This window comes from Eucyclogobius newberryi, unplaced genomic scaffold (assembly GCF_026437365.1).
Source record: "Eucyclogobius newberryi isolate DKJ021-1_F unplaced genomic scaffold, fEucNew1.0.hap1 SCAF_2, whole genome shotgun sequence".
NCBI lineage: Eukaryota > Metazoa > Chordata > Actinopteri > Gobiiformes > Gobiidae > Eucyclogobius > Eucyclogobius newberryi.
Genome location: NW_027315834.1, coordinates 39,197,000 through 39,219,669, shown reverse-complemented (window position 1 = coordinate 39,219,669; position 22,670 = coordinate 39,197,000). Strand labels below are relative to the sequence as shown.

The window sequence follows — 22,670 nt, the reverse complement described above, 5'->3', positions numbered from 1 at the left end:
AGAGGAGGCTAGGGGTAGGGGAGGTCATAGGCTTGGGTGAAGAGGTATGTTTTTAGGCGGGATTTGAATGTTGTGAGTGAGGGAGAGTGGCGGACAGGTTGGGGGAGGGAGTTCCAGAGTCGGGGTGCTGTTCGGGAGAATGCTCTGTCGCCAAAACTTTTGAGTCGGGATGTTGGTGCAGTCAGGGTGAGAGAGGAGGAGGATCGGAGAGCTCGGGTGGGGCGGTGGGGGATGAGGAGGTCAGACAGGTAGGGGGGGGCAAGGTGGTGAAGAGCTTTGAAGGTGAGGAGGAGTATTTTAAAGTTTATGCGCTGCTTGATGGGGAGCCAGTGGAGAGAGCGGAGAACGGGAGTGATGTGATCACGGGACCGGGTGTGGGTGAGGAGGCGGGCAGCGGAGTTTTGGACCATTTGGAGTCTGTGGAGGGAATGGGAGGAGATGCCAGTGAGGAGGGAGTTGCAGTAGTCAAGGCGGGAGGAGATGAAGGCATGGATGAGGGATTCAGCAGCGGGGAGGGTGAGGCAGTGTCGGATTTTGGCGATGCGGCGGAGGTGGAAGTATGAGGTCTTGACAATGTGGCTGACATGGGGAGTGAAGGAGAGGGTGGGGTCCATGATGACACCGAGATTGCGTACCAGGGTAGAGGGGGTGATGGTCGAGGTGTCGATGCTGAGTGAGAAGGGACCAGTTTTATTGAGAGTGGATTTGGTGCCAATGAGGAGGAGCTCTGTTTTGTCACTGTTCAGTTTGAGGAAGTTGAGAGTGAGCCATGATTTTATTGTAGAGATGCAGGTTTCGATGTGGCTGAGGGGAGGGTTTTGGGTGGTTTTGGTGGTGAGGTATATCTGGGTGTCGTCAGCGTAGCAGTGAAAGTCCAGGTTGAGTTGGCGGAGGATGTGACCAAGGGGGAAGATGTAGCAGATGAAGAGGAGGGGGCCGAGGACTGAGCCCTGGGGGACCCCCTGCGTTACTGGGGAGAGGGTGGATGAGTGACCGGAGAGGGAAATGAACTCTTGCCTGTTGGTGAGGTAGGATGTGAGCCAGTCAAGTGCAGAGCCCTCAACACCCAGTTGGCGCAGCCTTTGTAGGAGGATGGAATGGTTTATAGTGTCAAAGGCTGCGCTGAGGTCTAGTAGTAACAGGATGTTGAGGGCCCCGGAGTCTGCAGAGGTGAGGAGATCGTTGAGTACTTTGACCAGGGCTGTTTCAGTGCTGTGAAGTGGGCGGAAGCCAGATTGGAGGGGTTCATAGAGGATGCGTTCCAGCGTTTTTGAGAGGAACGGCAGGTTGGAGATGGGGCGGTAGTTGGAGAGGTTGGCGGAGTCTAGGGTGGGTTTTTTGAGGATGGGGGTGATGGAGGCCAGTTTGTAGATGGAAGGAACATGGCCGAGGGATAAAGACTGGTTGAAGAGGGTGGTGAGATGGGGGATGAGAGCAGGGAGGCAGGCCTTGGTTAGATTCGTTGGGAGGGGGTCGAGAGAGCAGGTGGTGGTTTTGGAAGCGGTGATGAGGTCTATGATATGAGAGGAGTTAACAGAGGAGAAGGTGGTGAGGGCAGGGAAGGGTGGGTGGTCAGGGAGCGGAGGGGGGGCAGGGGTGGGGGTGGTGATGGAGTTAATGGAGACGGCAGTCATGGAGCTGTTGATTTTGGAAATTTTGTCATTGAAGGCAAGGAGGAAAGAGTTGCAGAGGTCAGGGGAGGAGGGTGGAGTGATGTCCGGTGGCTGGAGCAGCTTGTTGACGGTGGAGAACAGGGTGCGAGGGCTCCGGTGGGAGCTGTTGATGAGGGTGGAGAGGTGGGCAGATTTGGCGGCTTGGAGAGCGTCACGGTAGGAGGAGATGTGTAATTTGAAAGCTTCGGCGTGGACGGTGAGGCGGGTTCTTTTGAGGAGTCGTTCGAGTTGGCGGCCAGTCTGCTTCATGGTGCGGAGTTCAGGAGTGTACCAGGGGGCGGGGTTGATGTATGAGACGGAGGAGGTTTTCCAGGGGGCTAGGGAGTCAAGGGAGTCGGAGAGGGTGGTGTTGAGCATGACAGCATAGTCGTCGGGGGAAGAGGGGGGGGAGTCAGGGGGGAAAGCAGAGGATATGAGCTGGGAGAGCGTGAGGGGGTTGACTGACTTGATATTGCGGTAGGTGATGGTGCGTTTTTTGGGGTTGTGGGGCGAGGGTAGGGGGGCGGAGAAAAGGATGCAGAGATGATCAGAGAGTGGGAAGGGGAGGGGGTGGGGCTTACATATGGGTAGGAGAGAGGAACAGACTAAGTCCAGAGTGTGGCCTTTGGTATGGGTGGGGAAGTCAATATGTTGGGTGAGATGGAAGCAGTCCAGGAGAGAGAGGAAGTCGGATGTCAGTGGGGCGTTGGGGCAGTCAATGTGGATGTTGAAGTCACCAGTGAGTAGGAGGCGGGCAGAGAGAGAGGATGCGATGGTGAGGAGTTCAGACAATTCAGTGAGGAAAGAGGGGTGGGGCTTTGGGGGACGATAGATCAGCATAGCGGTGATAGAGTTGGGGAGGGAGAAGGCGAGGTATTCAAATGATGAGATGGATGGAAGGTTGAGGTTCAGTTCAGTGATGGATGTAGATTTTTTATGAATAACAGCAAGACCTCCCCCACGCCCGGAGAGGCGGGGTTTGGCAGTGTAAGTGTAGTTGGAGGGAGTGGCTTGGTTGAGAGCATAGAAGTCCAGGGGCTGTTGCCATGTTTCACAGAGGAGAAGCAGATCAATGTTATTGTCCAGTAGCAGTTCAGATATAACAGGTGATTTGTTGGCGAGTGAGCGGCAGTTCAGCAGTGCAAGGGAGATGGATGGGGGCGCGGAGATGGATGGGGGCGCAGGGGTGGGGGGGCGAAGGTTGCTGAGGTTGGCAGTGCGGCAGGTGGGGGTGACAGGGGGGCGAAAACTAGTCCAGAGTGGGGGGACAGGTGAGCCGTCGTTGGAGTGTTGGTTATGGGAGAGACCAGAGCCCCTGTGGATGTAGCGGGGCCGGCGAAGGATCCCAGCTGAGCTAGCTGCAGAGGCAGCAGCAGCTGGGAGACGGTGGTTATGGTTGAGGAGGTGAAGGTCAGCAGCGGTGTAGGTGAGTAGGCGAGAAGTTGGTGGAGCGGTGGCCTGGAGGCGTGGGAGTGATAGTCCGAGGAGGAGATGGAACGTAGCAGCAGATGAGAGTAATCCAGTTAGAATGTTGGCGGTGGCTAGAGGCTGGTTAACTAGAAGCTGGTGGGCAGAGAGTTGAGAAAAAGCAGCAGTGGACCGGGTGTTGAAGCTGGTGGAGTGAGTGGCGTTGGTTGCCCCAGACCTTGTCTGCACGGCAGGGAGGCCCCGCGATACCATGACGGACCTCAGCAGGTGTTAAGCCAGCTGTTAGCTGGCGGCTAGGGCAGTAGATAGTCCAGGAGTGAGGGAGGAGATGAGCGATGGACGGTGCAGTAATGTCCGATGAAGTTAAGGAACAGGGATGTAGACAGAAGACAACACAGAGACGCGGGAACAAAACAAAACAATGGAAACGACTAACAAAACAAAGACGTTGGGACAGAAGCGGCAGTCCACATACCAGACGCCGGCGTTGCTCTAGCCCAATCAAGACGCATTTGAGTCCAGTTTTGTGACCAGATCGCCCCCGTCTGTGGAGCGGGGAAAGCAGAGAAACGGGGCTGTACCTTGGTTGTATGGGGCTGCTTTTCTCCGGGTGGAGCCGGTGCCCCGCTCTCCGTGTCTGCTCCTGTGGCGGGCTGGGGCCACACCTTCGCCCAGGTACAGACCTCCGGGGCGGCGGGTGCGGGAGCGCGGAGCCGGTGTTCGGGCGTGGAAACGCCGGTGCAGCGGAGGAGAAGCGGCGCCGCTCGCTCGTGGTGCGTGCGGCTCGTGGTGGTGCGTGCCGCTAAGTCTATTGCAGATACCTAAAACTGCAATGCTCCTTTTCTGTCTTCATTCTTCTTTATAACATTTTAATTAAAAAAAATATGTATTTTTAAATTTACTTAAATCTTTCTGTTTTGTTTGGTAATTTGTATTGGCCAATAAATATTCGTAATATAGGCTTTGGGGAGATAAATTAAGTACTAAACCTAAAAGGTTTTGGTGAAATGGAGTATAATGGGGGAGATCTGAGAGAGAGAAATGTATCTGTCACACAAAACTAGTAACATATGACAGTATAATTGTGTGCCTAAGCACCAATGTGTTTCAAAACCCTGTTGAAAGTCTTTAGATACATATTTGATACACACTCCCTCCTCACTGCATTGCCTTTGAGCAAAAACATACAAGTAAGTTAAAGACCAGAGGTGACTGTGATTCAGCTTGAAGAAGTTTATGTGCAAGTTTGGAAAAAGAAGAAATGTTCAGCTGTAACGCAACACTGTGTGAAGATTGACAGCCTGTCAGAGTGAAGCTATCAGTGGGGATTCAAGTGAGTTGTGTTAAATGCTTAGATTGCACTCTGTCTGAAGAAGCAGAGGTTGATAGCCAGTGGGCAATTGCTGAAATATTCTAAACAATAAAAGTACACTTATACTGCAAGCTGAGAGTGAAGGTAAAAGGGTTCACTTACTGTAGAAGGGTGCATTCTGGGATAAAGTCTCTGATGCCTATTTTAAGTCACTGACAGTGAACTGTGAGTGTGTGGGTGACGTAATGTCCATGGCCTGCTCTTGATGTGAATGTTGTTATTCTGTCTGAACTTGCAGCAAACCTGCAACACGGTTATTGTATTTAATTGTTTCCTGTATAAAGAAAATATAATGAATGAATGAAAAGTCTGTCTAACTTTTCATTCATCATATTTCTCTTTAGATACATTGCATATAGTTATGGCCAGAGTAACCTGTTTGCAAGTAGAAATGTATTATGTATTGTTTATCTACTTATAAACATCACTGTACAGGCCAATTCACTGCAGTGCCATGCATCATTCATTTTATTTTGATGTCTGCCAAGACATTAAAATCTGTTCGTTTTTATTTACAATATATGTTTTATTATACTGATATGCATATATCCATCAAATTGTAATGTAACCCACTTAAATCTTTAGCAAATTGTGAGTGGGAAAAACGTTGTCTTTTGTTAACTAGCAGCACAGATATTTGACCTAAGGAGAAAGCATAAAATAACAATAATATAAAATATTGCTCACATTAACAACAAACCTATAACGCACTTGATTCTAACTATCCTTGTGTGCAATGCGCTTTCCAAACTACAAGGGGCAGTAAAGACAATATTTTTTCTGCAAAATAAGAACGCAAAGACGGAGTAATAAACCCACGGTTTTGTCTTATGGGCACCAAGCATGACGATCTGTTTTTACGTTTACTTTACATTCAAACCTAATCATTTACTTTAATTCAGACACTGGCGTTCAAACAGTGGGCCTATTCAATTAACACAGACTTGTAACATTGGTTTTATTTTATTTTATTGCAATCTCAACAAAAGAGAAGTCTAACTGGGGAAAAAACGGGGGGAAATAGACACAGAGAAGCGTGTTCCTCCGGTTCCTCCTCATGTCGCCGCAGCGCAGAGAACAACGTTTGAACACTTTCTCAACAGTTGCTTTTCTGTCTTTTAAATCTTCTTTTTTTTTTTTTAAACACGTTTATATTTTTCGAAGGACTTATCTGGAAAAAACATGACCAAACAGTCCTCGTTGTTACTCCGCAAACAGTTAGCCGGTAAGTGCGCAGAAGTTTGTCGTATCAAAGATTGCGCGATGCATTAATTGACCGTTAATTAAATACATCCGTGTGAATAAGTCCAGTTATTGTGTATGAAGTCCACTCTGAATTACGCGAACGTTGTTGTATCGCTGACAGTGAACTTTATTTCCACGTTGTGAGGAACAAAAGTACACGTGACAGATCGTAGACCCGGTTTATTGCGCAATACATTTACAGAGGGGGAAAGAAACACAATATTTATTTTTGTTGCTACTTTTGTGTCAAGAGCTCAATAAGAATCCAGTGGAGGGGTTTTCGGCCGGTCTTGTGGATGATGAAGACATCTACAAGTGGGAAGTGCTTATCTATGGACCCCAGGACACTTTGTAGTAAGTGACAGGCACACGTCTGTTCTTCTTGCATCAACACCTCGATAATGTGTGGCTGCAATTCCACTTTTCATGTCACACTTTCCTCTTCTTTTTAACAGTGAAGGAGGTGTGTTCAAAGCAGCGCTCACCTTCCCGAAAAACTATCCTTTGAAACCGCCAAAGATGAAGTTTGTCACGGAGATCTGGCACCCAAATGGTTAGTGTTCTGACTCTAACTGACTGATTTATAATGGCACATACGTTAAATAATACTATGGATGATAATCATGGTATAGTTCCAGAGGTTGGTAGAGTATAACCGAAGTTTGTACTCCAATTACTTTAAAATAATGCTACTCAATACGAAGAAAGGATTCCAAGTCGAGTGGTAGTAAATACGCATTTGGAGAAACTACTACCTGTACTTGAGTTCTGAGTAACATTGTGGACATTAAATGTATTTCAAATAACTATATTTCCTAAGACAAATCTTACAAAGACAAATTGTATGTGAAAGTGAAGTAAAGCTTTTGTTATTAGAGTTATTCCAAGTGGGAAGATTAATCAAATACAAGTATTGTTGCAAAATTAATAGACAGAAAACTACTTAAAAACAGTTGAGTAAATGTAACGGAGTACTACGCACTTCTGTATAGCTCAAAGTGCATTACAATATGCATTAAAATAGGGCAGAACAGGGAACTCTGGAGGCAGCAGAACATTTTTTTTTAATTATCGATGAGCTTAGATGTAGCAATAGTGACATTTCAGATCAAATGTTGCGGTGCTGTTTCTCATTTTCCAGTGTTGAATGGAAATGCGTAACCAGATCGATGCTGTGATGTGTCAATATATATATATTTTTCCCCTTCTTCTAGTGTCTAAAAATGGCGAGGTTTGCATCTCCATCCTGCACGACCCCGGTGAGGATAAATACGGCTATGAGAAGCCCGAGGAGCGCTGGCTGCCAGTTCACACAGTAGAAACCATCATGATCAGCGTGATATCCATGCTGGCCGACCCCAATGGAGACTCCCCCGCCAACGTAGAGGCAGCAGTGAGTGGTTTTCAACATGTAGGCCTGGAGCGCGCGTGAAACATGTTTTTAATGTGGCCTGTTTGAGTCTACAGAAAGAATGGAGGAAAGACCCAAGTGGACTCTTTAAGAAAAAGGTCGCTCTTTGCGTCAGGAGAAGTCAAGAAGCCGCTTTTGACTAGTATTTTTTTCACAGTAAGTCAAATGAATTACTACTACTACTACTACTCCTCCTCTTCCCCCTTCCCCCTTCCTCAACCAGATGACGTTATTGTCTGTTTCTCTTTTTAGGTATGAACTTGACCGGGATAATGGATGTCACACCTTTTTTAATAAGATCTCAAGGCCATGAAGTGAAGCGTCTGTTTGTTACAATGACTTTTTTCACCTGTGTGGAAAATAATTTATTGCTTTTTTTTAAATGATAGTATGTTGTTTTCTGTGTCCACACTACATGTTTTCTCGTGGACTGGTCCGTTATCTTTATTTATTCGCTCCAATTTACAGCGCTGCTTTGTACCGTTCCCACGTTTTACGAAGTGCCTCGTGTCTTTGGTTGCTCATGTTATTGGACACGATCACAAAGCAGGAAGTCCGAGGATGCATTCACACTGGTCTATGTTGTGTCCTGCTTTGAGCCCAGTTTAGTCCAGATGTAGACTTGGTTTGATCCTGTTCTAGTCTAGGATTAGTTTCTAATTTAGTACCAGTTTAATCTCAATTTTGATGTAAGCGTGAACGTACTCTTGGTGTTTAGTCGAAGAAAACGCTGAATGTGTTGATTCATTTGTCACAAAGGTAAAATTTAATGTCAGTACTCTGTAAAAGGCTTGATACAGATTTCAATATCAGATACTGTATTTTCCGGATTATAAGTCGCACCAGCCAAAAAATGCATAATAGAGAAGATAAAAAACATGAGTCGCTCCGGAGTATAAGTCACGCCCCGGCCAAAACTATGAAAAAAGGTGCAACTCATAGTCCGGAAAATACAGTAATTAAAAAAAACAATTTAACACAAAGTAAGTTTCTTTAATATGAATATGTGGTCAGGTGTAAATCAAGACCTTTCTCTACTTTGAAGTAAACTTTTGTGCCATTTCAGATTGTTTTTTTCACAATTGCTCAAATGAGAATCATGGTTCCATACCATTCCATAATATTGATACTTATTCTAGACTTCATAAAGATGGAAAGAGTTACGAATAGAGTGTATAATAAAATGTCTAACGATAATGGCAATATTTTTTTAAACTGATCCACAAATGTAATAATCAATGCAATAAACTTAATATCACAACTGACAAAAAAACTTGACAGAAACATCACCGAGATTCATGTTTTTATTGCATTAAGTACCAGCTCAATATGAACAACCTTTTTAAGAGACATTTCTTTGAACTTATAAGTATAAAATCCTCTGAGAAACAAAAGACCCCCCCAAATTGTAATCCGTCCATCTTAAGTTGTAGAAAACGACTGCCCTGGTGACTTACTGACCAGGAGCGGATAAACTTTTGTTCATAAACTGCTTCTTGACAAAGCACATCCACCACTGAAAGAAACAGATGCACAGAGTTAAAAACTGTCGTATAGTAAGTGTTTAATTAGCTGACCCCTGGAGCACTCACCTTGCTGGGTTTGTCAGTCTGAGGATCAAAAACACGGTCACATAACCTCAGGCCAGTCTCCTGCCGGATCTGCTGAAGGTAAGCCCTCATGGTCTCTGAAGCAACCAAACAAAACTGTAACTAATCACATTATAGCATCAAGTCTATGGGATTATGTCAAAACATCACATGACTCTGGGACATTGGGTATTTCTGGTGAAAGTACCAAAACAGAAATCAACATTTTAAACCATATTTGTTTTGGGTCGACAAACTTGCCATATAAATCTTTTAAAGTATTTTTTAAAATGTATTTACAACAAGAACAAAAACTGCAAAAGACAACACAGACGTTAGAAAAATAGAGGGAGAGAGTCTAGAAACTTAATGTGTGTATGTTTGCATATGTGTGCGTGTGTGCATTCAAACAGTAAAAATGTGTTATACTATTATTACCATCACAAATGCTACCAGATATTGTCGTACATGTAGATGTAGTTATATCTTTAAAATAGCAATCATTATATACCACTACACATTGTCATTGTATTTATAGGCTCGTCGGTCCTTTCAGCCCGAGTGTGTTTCAGTGTATTTCACAGACTACACTGTGGTGCGTTAAAAACATAAGAAATGTGTAAAAGATATAGCAAAAGTTATATAAATGATAAAGGTGATAAGAGTACAAACAACAGCAACAATGATAATGATGATAATAACAACACCACATGTACGTGCTAATAACATGTTTGTGTGGCAGAGCGGTGGTTGTGTGGGAGTTGGCTCACAGACAAATACATAAAAGTTTGTAGATGACTGAAATGTGTGAAGAGTGGAAGATGGAGGAGGAAGAGAAGGGAATCAGAGTTGTAAAAGGTCAGATAGCGTTGGGAGGGGGAGGCCCGTTTCAGATGAGTGATTACAGGGGGAGATGTATATTCCAGTGTAATGGAATATATAGTGGTTAATGTGTATGCAGTTTCCAGTTCATGAGGATAGTTTTCTTGGCGATGGTTAGAGCTGTGAGGAGTGTTTTGATGTTTACTGTTTAAAGTTCTTTCTACTGGCGACAATCAGTCCTTAGCAATTGAAAAAGGTGCCACTTTCTGAAGCTGAAAATAATTTAGCTTTTGTTGATTTGCATTTGTGCTGAGAGAAAACGTTTAACTTTGTGCCAGTTTCCGTTTCTTGTGGATTTGTTGCCAACCCTAAATCAGGTCAAACAAAACCTGAAATTTAGTGATATTGTTTTGTCACGTTTCTCACAATATATTGAATTATAAGCTTCTTTGCTTAAATGCATTGTTTTTTTACAGTAACAGCAAAACAAAAGAGGGAACAACATAGACCATGATCCTTTGCTCCTTTTCAGTGCAGACGACATGAAGACATAACTGTTATTTTGCACTTTTAGATCTTAATTCATTGTAAGAGGACAGTAGAGAGTCACATCAAATGCATTTTAAAAGGAAAAAGTATAATTTCTAGACAAATATAGTTGCATTCCTAGTTTAAAGTAAATTTCTACTATGGAGTTGTCCTACTCAATTTGAAAATACAAAGATGTCACATGAACCAATTTGATTTCTTTAATTTCCATGACCTCGATGTCCTTTATATCCCAGCGCTTGGATAAATAAAACAAAATACTTATTCGTACCTTCCTCCTGCTTGTTTGCGGGTTTAAGATACATGGCGTTGAGAGGGAAACCAGGCTCTCCGGGAATGGGAAAGTTAGTGATGCCCAAAGTGTACATCTCCTTTTCCCCCTGACCCCTGGAGCTGCACTGTTGAAACAACATCGACACATCAGCGTTGAGCAGATAAAACGTGTGCTCACAACCATCGCTTTACCTTCTGTAGCTTCTTCAGACATTCAGAAATGTAGAGAGTGACATAGATCAGCGTCCTGTCCGCCTCGTTCTGATGAAGAAAATATAAATACACAAATATTAGGGATAAGTACATTAGGACAATTTGAAGAAAGTGTTATGTGGAAGACAGAACATCGTAGACCTAAACTAAGCATGTAGGAGTGGGCAGAAACAAGCCAGAGCATGTAAAAGAATGACAGCAGCTGCTCCAGCAAAGAACCAAGCAAAAAGTATTTAAGGACGGCAGCAAAGATGTGGTTTGACTAAAATACATACCTTAATTTCATAGTTTTTAAAGAAAACATTGGCCTTGAAGTAATAGAGGGCCTCGTCAATTATATCAGAGTCGATGCCTGAAAAACAGTTTCACCGTGTCATTTAATGGACAATATGTTTTTTACACACTATATACTATGTAAATGAAGAAGTTACAGCAACAAATAACACTCTTCTCTGTCGTACCATATATGGAAATAACGCAACCAGGAAATAAGAAATGTTAACATTGACACTTTTACCACCATACTTTTTTAACCAAACTTTTATAACGGCAATAGTTGGATGAAAATGTTCAGCAGTACAACAGTGTGTGCCTCACCGTCTCCTCGAGCAGGACCCTTGAACTGGGTTTTGAGGGGGAGCAGAGCCATGTTCCCCACCATCCTGGCGTCAGGGGCCATCAGGCTGGAATGATACGCCTGAAAAAGATTATTGATGCTGTTGTGTCATTTATGTCTATGTTAACGTGGACCACGACCGCTGTCATTATTGAAATGTAATACAAACACCAACACTGGCATCCGAGGTGAGTAATGTGATTTCTCTCATATTGTTTGGACGGTATTTACAGAAGTATTTACTGTGCAAAAAAAGACTAATGTGGAAAAGACAAAATAACAAAAACTATAAAATTTAAAAGATTTAAATATTTTGGAAAATACAACAGCTGTTCTAAAATATATTGATTAACTGCCAAGTTAATTTATAATCGTGTGCATGTAAACACACACCAAACATAAGATCTTAGTATTGGGTTATCTGATTATTTTAGAATGACGATTTTCAGTGGCTAGCTAAGCATGTAAATGTACCCGAAATGACATGTAAATAAATGTCTTGAGCTAATGCACAGTTAAATAACAGTTACAAAAGCTATGAGCAGATGTAGCACCTAAAAGATCATAAAACAGAATGACTGCATTTTTATATTTCTGATCCATTTGCAGCTGCTAGCCCACAGTGCTAACATCAGAGCTAGCGTCCATTCGTTCGTCACTTACATCCCTTACATTTGCTTCTGAATCGTATTCTTATAATGGTTTATAAATACAAACGTCAATAAAATACTCACTGGCATGTTGAATGATATAAATCAGCCAAACTGCACAGCGAAAAGAAAATTTGCTGCTGAAGGCTGCTTCCGCTTGTCCCACCCAACAGAACAGGAAGTGGCGACGTGTAGGTGCGCGAGGTGGTCACAGGGGGGCGCTGATTCACCAAATGTAGGAAGATAAGATTATCTTAAGTAGAAAAAGTTTCAGTTGTAGTCATCTGGACCATGCATCTATTATATCTGGACTCAGTTTAGAAAAAGGTAGACGTTTAGACTCTCATCCAAGAGTCATTGTTAATAAGCGACTTTAGGCCGGGAACTCCAGCCCATCGGGCGAGCCCTCCTGCAGTAGATTTTTTGTTTTTGTTTCAATAGAAACTAATCGTTGTTTTCTAACAACCTAGCCTTTTGTTTACTATCAGCCCTTTAAAGGGCTATTAGTCTCCCCTTTGTTTTTGTGTGTCCCTGGCTGACTCACCCTGAGGACCTGAGCATCCGAATGTCCTGGACCTCTACCTCTCCAGGGGTTCACTAACACTCCTGGACGAATGAGGGATTACACCGACAAGATTATTTTAATCATAAATAATGGTTTCAAAAAAAAAAAAAAACGAAGTAGATAAACAAAAACACGGAAGTGATCATATTTTCACCCTGTCCCAATCATTTAGAAAAGGTCCCACTACTTTTTCTTTGACGTCACTTGAACTAAACAAAAAGTAAGAATTACATACAAAACGTACATCAAAACACTTTTGACCGCAAAATATATTTTGGGGGGTTGTAAATGGTGCATCTCTGTACGGAAGCTCATTGTATTGAGAAAAAAAAAAAAAATCGTAATAACGAGATAATTAAAAAAATTTAATTAAATTTTTTAAAAATATCTTGTTATTTCGAGATAATTATTTTAAATATAATTTTCGAAATTGTGAGATTTTGTATATTTTTTTATTTGAGATTTATTTATTTTTCCGTCATCTCCCTGCTTCACTGCTCTCTCTCTCACCTGGAGAAGCCTGGCAGTTCTGTGAGGATCCTGTTCTTCGATCTTTCCAGCGCCTTCAACACCATCAGCCGCTGCTCCTGAGGGACAAGCTGGAGACGGCTGGTGTGGAGTACGACCTGCAGAGTGGATCCTGGACTACCTCAGACTGACCCCAGTTAGTGAGAGCCCGGGACTGTGTGTCTGACACTCGGACCTGCAGTGTGGGGGACCCGCAGTGTGGGGTGCCCCAGGGCACCGTCCTCGCGCCCTTTCTCTTCACCCTCTAGACCTCAGACACAACGTGGACAGCTGTGTCCTGCAGAAGTTCTCAGACGACTCTGCCATCATCGGACTCATCACGGACAACGACGAATTACAACATTCAGCTTTCATGATTACGTACAATACTGTGACATAATGTCAATTATCCCGGTGCAATAGCAGACCACACCGTACAGGAAGGCTGATGCCACCATAAAGTTGTAGAAGGTCCTCAGGAGTGGTCCTGTCACTCCAAAAGACCTGAGTCTCCTCAGGAGGTAGAGCCGACTCTGGCTCTTCCTGTACAGTGCGTCTGTGTTATGAGTCCAGTCCAGTTTGTGGTTCAGATGAACACCCAGGTACTTGTATGAGTCCACTCTCTCAATGTCCCTTCCCTGGATATTCACTGGTGACGGGGCAGTGGCGTCTGCGGAAGTCCACCACCATCTCCTTGGTCTTCCCCACATTAATGAGGAGGTGGTTCTGCTGACACCAGCCCACAAAGTCCTGCGCCAGTCCTCTGTACTCCGCGTCATCGTCGTCCGTGATGAGTCCGATGAGTGAGTCATCAGAGAACTTCTGCAGGACACAGCTGTCTGTGTCGTGCCTGAGTTCTGCAGTGTAGAGGGTGAGGAGAAAGGGCGCGAGGACAGTGCACTGGGGCACCCCACACTGCAGGTCCGAGTGTCAGACACACAGTCCCGGGCTCTCACTAACTGGGGTCAGTCTGTGAGGTAGTCCAGGATCCACTCTGCAGGTCATACTCCACACCAGCCGTCTCCAGCTTGTCCCTCAGGAGCAGCGGCTGATGGTGTTGAAGGCGCTGGAGAACAGGATCCTCACAGAGCTGCCAGGCTTTTCCAGGTGAGAGAGAGAGCGGTGCAGCAGAGAGATGACGGGGGGGGAAATCTCAAATTACCCCCCGCCAAATAATCTCATTATTTCGAAAATTATCTCGTTATTACGAGATAATTATCTCGAGATAATCTTGAAATAACGAGACAATTATCTTGAAATAACGAGATATTTAAAAAAAGATCTCATTCTTACAAATATGTCGGTGTAATCCCTCATTCGTCCAAGAGCTGGAAACCTTCTCTGATCACATCAATGCTGTGGACCCACATATCAGGTTTACAAGAGAAGACGCTAAGGAGAATTGCTTGGCCTTTCTTGATTGTTTCACGATCAGAGGAGAGGACGGGAAACTCCAAATAGAAGTATATAGGAAACCTACACACACAGACCAGTATCTGCTCTTTGGTTCCAACCACCCACTACAGCACAAGCTGGGTGTGATCAGAACCTTACAACACAGAGCTCAAGGTGTGCCCACCAGCTCAGAGGGCAAGAAGAAAGAGGAAAAACATGTCCGAAATGCCCTCTCAGCCTGTGGTTACCCCGCTTGGGCCCTCAACAGAGTGAAGAGAACCAAAAAGCAGGACAAAAGGGAAACTGAACAGAGAAGGAAAGGTGTTTCTATCCCTTATGTGTCTGGCCTGTCGGAAAAACTGCAGAGAATTTTTAGACAACACGAAGTCCCTGTTTATTTTAAACCAGGAAACACTTTAAGACAAAAACTGGTTCACCCTAAGGACAAGTTGCCGACTCAAAAACAGAGCAATGTAGTTTATTCGATCCAATGCAGTGAAGAAAGCTGTAAAGAACGGTACATAGGTGAGACAAAACAGCCTCTACACAAGAGGCTTTATCAGCACAGAAGAAATACTAGTTCAGGACCTCAGAGTGCCGTGCATCTCCACCTTGAAGCCTCTCATCACTCGTTTGAAGACGGTGAGGTGAAGGTTTTAAGCAGGGAGAAAAGATGGTTTGAAAGAGGAGTCAAGGAAGCTATTTTTGTTAAAAAAGAAAGACCTTCTTTAAACAGAAATGGAGGGCTAAGGTTTAATCTTCCTGTTATTTATAATGGGATACTGAACCCCTGGAAAGGTAGAGGACCAGGACCAGGACATTTAGATGTTAATCAGGTACTCAGGGTGGTTGAGCCAGGGTCTCACAAAGACAAAGAGGATTCTAATAGCCCATTAAGATTCTGAATAGGCTCGGTAGATACAAGGGGGGAGTTTCTGTTGAAACAAACAACTCTTTCTACTTCAGGAAGGCTCCTCCCAATGGGTGGGTCTTACCACAGAACAGTATTAATATCGGAGTTCTCGATCTAAATTCTTTTATTGACAATGACTCTTGGATGAGAGTCGAAACGTCCAATTTTTCAAACTGAGTCCAGATGACTACAACTGAAGCTCATTCTTACAAGATAATTATCTCGTTATTACGAGATCTTTTTTTTTCTCTGAATACAATGAGCTTCCGTAGTTATGCACTGTTTGTTATGTATATATGTTATGTGTGTATCATGGTTTATGTTGTATATTGCCTTCTTTTCTTAATAATAAAAGCAAAAGCAGTGTAGTATGGATTAAAAGTCAACAGTCATGCATTTTTGTATTTTCCTTTTTAATAAAAAATGTCCTACATTTAACATAAAACATCATGAAAATCAATTGAGTATAACTGTATAACTTAAAATACAATCTTTGCAATCTGTAATAAAATGTCCAGTATTCGTGGGTTTCAGCTTATTGATGTATTTAGCATTATGAGGGCTTTTTCCCCTATAAAAAAATATGACATTTAGTTTTAAGTTGTTATTAGTCCTAATTGCTTATAATTTTGAAACCCATGGCTAGAGCTTGGGAGTTTTCAGAGTTTAAGATGCTAAACTCAGCATTCATTCAAAAGTATTCTTGACAATAGCCGATTCTGATTCTAAATGTATCATTAGTCATCAGCTCAGCTCATTGGGCTGTTCCATGGATCGTTTACTTTTGTTTTTCTTTTTTTTACATCGCTTTACATCTCTATAGACGTTTTGCACGATGGTTCACAAGCTGCCGCAAACATGGGAATTTTAGCAAAGTATAACAGTTGTTTTTAGATGTTCCATTCCGAGCTCTTTGTGAAATAATCCGCTTGTGTTTTGACCCTTTGTCCTGTGAAATATGTGCGCAATTCTCAGAACAGTTCACGGTTCCTCAGTTGTCAAGTTTGCCTTCAAAAATGTCATCATAATTCAACTCTTCTTCGTCCTGTAAGTCCTGTAAATAAACAATGTTTAAAAAAAAAAAATCATACAAACGGCTGTCCAAAATGCCATCTAATTTTTTAATTACCTTGGGCTCCTTGACCTCAAAGTCTTCACCATACTGAATAGAAAAGTCTATATGTTGCAGCACAATGTTCATACCTTCCTCATCTGTTCGATCAAAGGGCAAGAACCTCACCATGCTGTAGTCGTCAATCTGGACACACAGAGGAAATGTGTTGCAAAGACAAACAAATCACATCTGCATCAAGCAAATAGTTAACCATAAAATAACGCAATACTGTATAATTACAATACAAATGAATAAATGTACTTACAAGACCACAGATGGCCTGAGTAAGCTTCTTGAACTTTTTACTTCTGATGGAGTCTGGACTGTCTTCCATCATTGAATACATGTCTGGATCTAGATACCTTAAAAACAACAAAAAATATGCATTTACAGACAATAAACAGTTTAAGAACTACCGTTTAATTATGATGCAAAACATACTTTTCAATTTCTTTCTTTGCTTTTGGATTAAGCAGATCCATTTTAGTCATGACGTTTATCTGAGGAATCTCAAGGGAAACCATGGCACTCAGAGCTGCCATGACACCAGAAATAAACTGTGTACATAGAGGTAAAAGTCAAGTTAAGACGGTACAAATACAATATAAATACAGGGAGAGGACGCCGCTACCTTGAAAGACTCCACCATGAACTGAGAGTCCACCAGAAACACTCCACACACTCTGAACTCCCATTGCTGCAGCTGATCAACGAGCTGCTTCATGACCGGGAGGTGCGTGTAAAGTTCAATCTGACCTGCAAAACAAAAAAAATGTGTTCATAATGTAAGCCACTGATAAGTGCATAAAGGCCATTAATCATATGAAAACTAGAGTGTATGGTGTGGGCTATATGCAATGTTGAGAAGTATCTAAATGTACCAATAATATGTATAAAGTCTACTAAATTTTATTGGGTGGTATTCAGTTTAGGGCTGCAACAAGTTAAACAATTAATTGCTCAATTATTGAAATAACTGTCTACTAATTTAGTCTGAATTATTGTTAACTGGTCTAAACATAGGCTCCAAAACATGTGAGAAAATAAGGCCTACACGTGCCCATTGTATGGCATTGTACGGTGGTACTCTGTCAACATAAAAGATTAATATGTTTGTTTGGTATTTTAATGATTATGTTACTGTATTCAGCTACGCAAAAAGGATTGTCAGCAAACGATCCGTTCGATTTTGTTTTATATACTCGATCTCTGGAACTGTGAGCAGATAAATGGGCCATTATGACTCCAATGATAAACGCAGCTCCACATTATCCTTCGCCAGAACCAATTATTACTGTAAACAAACCTACAACAGGCTTAAACATGTGACCACAGAACTGTGAGGACATGTTCTGTCTGAATACTGTCAGACTCAGAAATAACCTGTTAGTTTTTATGTGAAGTGAAACAGAGACTGCTGTTGTTGACTGTACAGTCGATAGTCAGAGGCTAATGTGAGGCTGTGTTGTGGCTTCTCTTATTCCACTGATACTGAAGTGAATTTGAGTGTTAAAACTTCCCTGAAACTTTTTATAACTTTTACCCAAGCCCCTGATGTCTTTGCCCATAACCACAATCTAGAAAACTACATAGTGACCTGGTGATTTGACTGTTTATTGGCTCCACATGAAGCATTCCTCCGTTTGTGGTGTTGCATTTTCTGCCAACCGCGAGCTGCGTGACATTGTCATGATTGTTGATGGTAACGCAAGAGTACTTTTATAACACAGGGGCAGTAACATTACGAGTTACTTTTAAAAGTAACACTACCCAACACTGCTGCTTATTCACCTGGACAGTCAAACAGTATGTAGTCGTCTTCAACATGACCCAGAGTCTCCTCCAGCCAGTGGAAATTGTTGGCAAAATACTCCATGCAGAAGACCAAGCCGCCGTTAGGACCAAACCTTAGAGAATCGTCCTCCATCACATCGTCCACCTGGATCAACTCACGGATGTCTGATGACACAAATATATGATGTTATAAACAAATCATAGCACTGCACAACTTTAGAAAGGTGGGCAAAAATGTATATCTTGATCATTTTTTGAGTTTAGCGATAACAATATTCAGATTTGTCAATCTAACAGATGTGTTAAAACACATATTTGAGTGCTGCCCAGTGGTCGAGCAGTTAAAGCACAGCACACGAATGCCAGGCTCTATGTGCAGCCGGCCGCAGTGTTGTGAATTCTATTCCCAAGTCAATTTACTGCATGTCCTCCCTTCTCTCTCATCCCCCATTTCACACTGTACTTTCCTGTTAATACACCCTACGGGCAAAGAACTCTTTAATAAAAAGTTAATACATGTCTTTGAACATATTTGTTGGCGTATAATTTTCAGAAGACTTATCACAAAAGTGCAGAAATATAACCTTCTATCATTATTAGAAAGTTTTCAGAATCAGAAAGGTTTATTGCCATTGTCATTGTCAAATAAGGCATGCATAAATCAAGAATTTACAAATAAAATAAAACTTGGTCTGTGTTTCAACAGTATATAACAGCTATAATTGGTTGTGCTTTTTAGCAACTCCAAACAATATACTGAATAATATTCAAATGTTTTATCTAAACTTATATGTACTGCCCAGCTAACTGCAGGAGCACCAACCTCGGAGATAAGAAGGTCTAAAAACGTAGGTGTTCTTTATTTAGTTTTTTCCATGAAAAACAAGCTGGATATCTTGTTGTTTACGGTGGATATTCTATTTCCCAAAGAATTGCTGTCTTTACAATTTGACGATTTCAACAAATCGTGATTTCAATTTAATATTGTGCAGCCCTGATACATAATGTAGTTAGTGACCTGCCATCACAGGATAGTCAAAGTGCTCCGCAGCCGGATCCAGGTTCACCACTTGCACTGAGCGGTTCATCGCCCCGGCATGTTGCACTAAAGTGGAGCAGTAAGTGCTCTGGGAGGAAAAAACAAAGTTGAATTGTGCCATTCACATCTTAGTCCAGAGCTAATTTGATACTTCGTATGTGAGATATTTCCTTACCTTCCCGCTTCCCGCAGGACCCATGACTAGTTGTGCGTAACGAGGCATTTTACCCCTAAACTTAGCGTGGAAACGCCTGTAAAGACCTTATTTATATGAGGGCGCTAACAGCATGTTCATCATGCTTCATGTTGTCATGTTTTTAAGAGTTCTGCTTCCGCTTTGCGGCGCATGCGCCCGTGATGTGAAGCCGCCCCCTGCTGGCGATGTGGGGAAAGGCCGATCACACATTTGTAATTTTCCAGTTAATTATATTCTAACTGTATAATAACACAAACATTTAAAATAGAAATAACATTAAATCGTGAATTCATAAAGGTATAAATGAGTACTAAACGGCATTCAAAACAATGGCCTCTACTTTGTCACGTTTGTGACCGGTAAGTGGCGCAAATCAAGCAGAAGTGGAACCAGCAGTGATCGAAGAAGAAAAAAACCAAGAAGAAGAAGAAGAAGAGAGAAATGTTTACAGTTTTGAACATTATATAAAATGCGATTATCTTTGCAGAGCAAAGGCGTCAGTGAATTCACCCACGAGTGTGTGTCAAAGTGAGGAGATGCTTAACGACAGCTCGGATTTGTTTTGAGGTGAGATTATTGCTTTGCTGAGTGAAATCAAATACCATAAATACCGTCACTTACAGCAGATCAGATCGTTCCTCTAATGTAAATGCTTGATTGTGTTTGTGTGGAGCAGTAGTGGAGAAAAGTGTTGCCTTTATGTACTTCAATTTCCTGTGGAAACTCAGTGTAATAACAAGGAAACGCCTCTTCATGTTCTAAAGCTGCAGCGTTTGACATTATTATAGCTGAACAGCACACAAAATAATATATTTGAATGTCAAGTGAAAAAGTATTGTTGCTGCTGAGTTATTAATCAAATGGAAGTATTGTGTAAAACCGATTTATATGAGCTTTAACCATGTTACAATGGTGTGCTCTCGTCGTTATCTCAAATTTACTCCACCAACTGCTCTGTCATAAAGTTCATAGAATTCCACATACTCTGTTAAGAAGAATACAGTCTAAAGAATAAAGTAGGTGGTGGTAATGTAACACTTAAACACCAAAGAAGAAGAAGAGTCTTCTCAGGTCTGTAATGTAACACTTGGATAAGAATAGAAGACTAAAGAATAAAGTAGTTGGCGGTAACATGACACTTTTAAGTACTACGACTAAGTCTGAGGAATACAGTCTGGCGGTTATGCAACACTTGGATGCCAACCGCCATAAAACAACAACAACAACAACAAAATAGATCCATGCTTGTACCCTGTACCCTTTTCTTCAGTGTGGGTGAGCGGGGGAGATGGAGGACTGTGGAGATGTGGACTTTCTAATCCAAGATGAAGACACACTGATTGAAGGCGTCAGTAACCAAGTTTTGTTTGTTGTGGTCATTAGTGTCACTTTTCTGGCCGGCCTACTCACTCTGCTCTGCAGGTAAATGGCAGGTGCAATATTTAATGATAATGAAATTATTAGTAAAAAGAAAAAAAAATCTAGTTATTGTTTGTTAATTAAACATATTCAAATCCTGTCTATTTTTCACAGACAGGAGCAGTATGATATTCATCCGGAAAATCAGGAACATGTCCGAGCCGTTCGACAACAGCTCCAAACAGAGCAGGTAACCAATATCAATGCCTTAATAATTAGTTCATTTTAAAATATAATAAACTAATTATATGTTATAATTAGTTTATTATCAATTATAATCATACTGCATTACATGTTGTGTTATTATTCCAATAGGATGAAAATTCCCAGTCAGAGGCACGACAGATGTTTTACACAGACATGACTTGTCCCGTATGCCTACAACAGGCTGTGTTGCCTGTAGAAACTAATTGTGGACACCTTTTTTGTGGTAGGATTTTATGACACAAATGTGATCATTATCAATAATTTGTACAAAAATTAATCATTTAACATCTTTGTTTATGTCAGGCTCCTGCATTATAGCTTATTGGAGGTATGGCACTTTTTTAGGTGCCATTCACTGTCCCATCTGCAGACAAATCGTAGGAGATTCATATAATTATTGCAGTCTGTAATGTCATTACTTTTTCTGACAGTCCTCCTTTTTTAAGGTTACATTGCTCTTCCCATTATTCCACGAAAATGCAACTCCTCAAAGGGTTCAAGATGGAGAGGCTGAACCTCAACTCATATTGCGAGACATCAATGACTATAACCGCAGGTTTTCAGGCCAGCCCAGATCTGTAAGTAATGTGCTACATAGTGAATTATGTTGTAACTTTAACCTTTATTATATATATATATATATATATATATATATATATATATATATATATATATATATATATATATATATATATATATATACTTTTGTCTTTTGCCTCCTAGCTTATGGAAAGGTTGCGTGATGTGCCGACCTTGCTCCGCCACCTCTTCAGAGAAATGTTTTCTGTTGGGGGCTTGTTCTGGATGTTTAGAATACGTATTCTTCTTTGTCTGATTGGTGCAATTACATACTTGGTTTCGCCACTCGACATCCTTCCAGAGGCTTTGTTTGGTCTACTGGGATTCATGGATGATTTTTTTGTAATCCTACTGTTATTTGTATACATCTCTATTATGTACAGAGAAGTTGTCACTCAGAGATTGAATAACTAGCAGTAGGTATCAGGTGAACTTTACATCCAACAGATTTACAATACCGATTTAATTTGTGACGTGTGGTTTGGTTGGAATTGTGAAATTGATTGTTGAAACAAATTAATTTTTCCTATATTTATTTACAACACAAAGCTTCAGTCACAAAAGAACAATGTGAATGCAGCTATAACCTGTGTTGTGAAGAATATTAAAAATGAGTTACAGAATACTGAATATCTGCATTCAAATGTATTTTGTAACATGTTCTGATAGATGGTCCAATCAGAGTAATAATCATAGAAGGAAAAAACACCACAAGAGCTGTGTTTTTGATGATTTACTGCAATTAATTCCTTAGATATTTTTTTGGGAAAAGTAACTGTATTCTGAATAGCACCAAAGTGAGTATGTTTTCTCAATATGTGTATTTAGTAATAACTGCTATGCATATTCCTGGAAAATAATTTCAAGTGATTCAAGCTAAGTTTGTATGCAGCTTATGCACATGTGAAAAAATTGTAATGGTGAATGTAAACTTATTTGGATTGTAACTTCTCATTATTACAAAGTCACAGTAAAATAAATGAACGTTTTGCCAGTTTACTTTTTATTTGAATTATCTTTATATTTGATACAATGATGTATTATTGTTTATTGATGGTTGTTTTTGTGTGGCAACAGTGTCAAGTGATAACTCGGTCAAGTTAGTGTTTGATGAATTAAGCT

The 22,670-nt window shown here is 41.6% G+C and overlaps 4 protein-coding genes across 4 annotated transcripts; 2 read left to right on the top strand and 2 right to left on the bottom strand.

Annotated features, from left to right (window-relative positions):
* The first annotated feature begins 5,600 nt into the window (after window positions 1-5,600).
* On the top strand, window positions 5,601-8,130 carry ube2g1b (ubiquitin-conjugating enzyme E2G 1b (UBC7 homolog, yeast)). Its single transcript, XM_072455277.1, has 6 exons — window positions 5,601-5,677; window positions 5,949-6,051; window positions 6,153-6,250; window positions 6,912-7,090; window positions 7,165-7,264; window positions 7,361-8,130. Exons 1-5 carry the CDS (start codon window positions 5,635-5,637, stop codon window positions 7,249-7,251), a joined length of 510 nt encoding a protein of 169 aa, XP_072311378.1. The 5' UTR covers window positions 5,601-5,634; the 3' UTR covers window positions 7,252-7,264; window positions 7,361-8,130.
* A 264-nt stretch (window positions 8,131-8,394) lies between these two features.
* Window positions 8,395-12,065, bottom strand: arpc3 (actin related protein 2/3 complex, subunit 3). Its single transcript, XM_072455276.1, has 7 exons — window positions 11,905-12,065; window positions 11,152-11,251; window positions 10,830-10,906; window positions 10,534-10,602; window positions 10,340-10,466; window positions 8,701-8,795; window positions 8,395-8,624 (listed from the first exon to the last, which is right to left on the bottom strand). The coding sequence occupies exons 1-7, from the start codon at window positions 11,908-11,910 to the stop codon at window positions 8,562-8,564; spliced, it is 537 nt and encodes a 178-aa protein (XP_072311377.1). The 5' UTR covers window positions 11,911-12,065; the 3' UTR covers window positions 8,395-8,561.
* Window positions 12,066-15,700: 3,635 nt separating this feature from the next.
* On the bottom strand, window positions 15,701-19,510 carry gpn3 (GPN-loop GTPase 3). The gene is made up of 8 exons (XM_072453891.1): window positions 19,323-19,510; window positions 19,127-19,235; window positions 18,106-18,273; window positions 16,946-17,070; window positions 16,756-16,871; window positions 16,580-16,676; window positions 16,330-16,458; window positions 15,701-16,254 (listed from the first exon to the last, which is right to left on the bottom strand). Exons 1-8 carry the CDS (start codon window positions 19,368-19,370, stop codon window positions 16,192-16,194), a joined length of 855 nt encoding a protein of 284 aa, XP_072309992.1. The 5' UTR covers window positions 19,371-19,510; the 3' UTR covers window positions 15,701-16,191.
* A 244-nt stretch (window positions 19,511-19,754) lies between these two features.
* Window positions 19,755-22,598, top strand: rnf170 (ring finger protein 170). The gene is made up of 7 exons (XM_072455275.1): window positions 19,755-19,910; window positions 20,614-20,765; window positions 20,877-20,952; window positions 21,078-21,192; window positions 21,273-21,346; window positions 21,416-21,547; window positions 21,693-22,598. Exons 2-7 carry the CDS (start codon window positions 20,632-20,634, stop codon window positions 21,960-21,962), a joined length of 801 nt encoding a protein of 266 aa, XP_072311376.1. The 5' UTR covers window positions 19,755-19,910; window positions 20,614-20,631; the 3' UTR covers window positions 21,963-22,598.
* The last annotated feature ends 72 nt before the right edge of the window (window positions 22,599-22,670 follow it).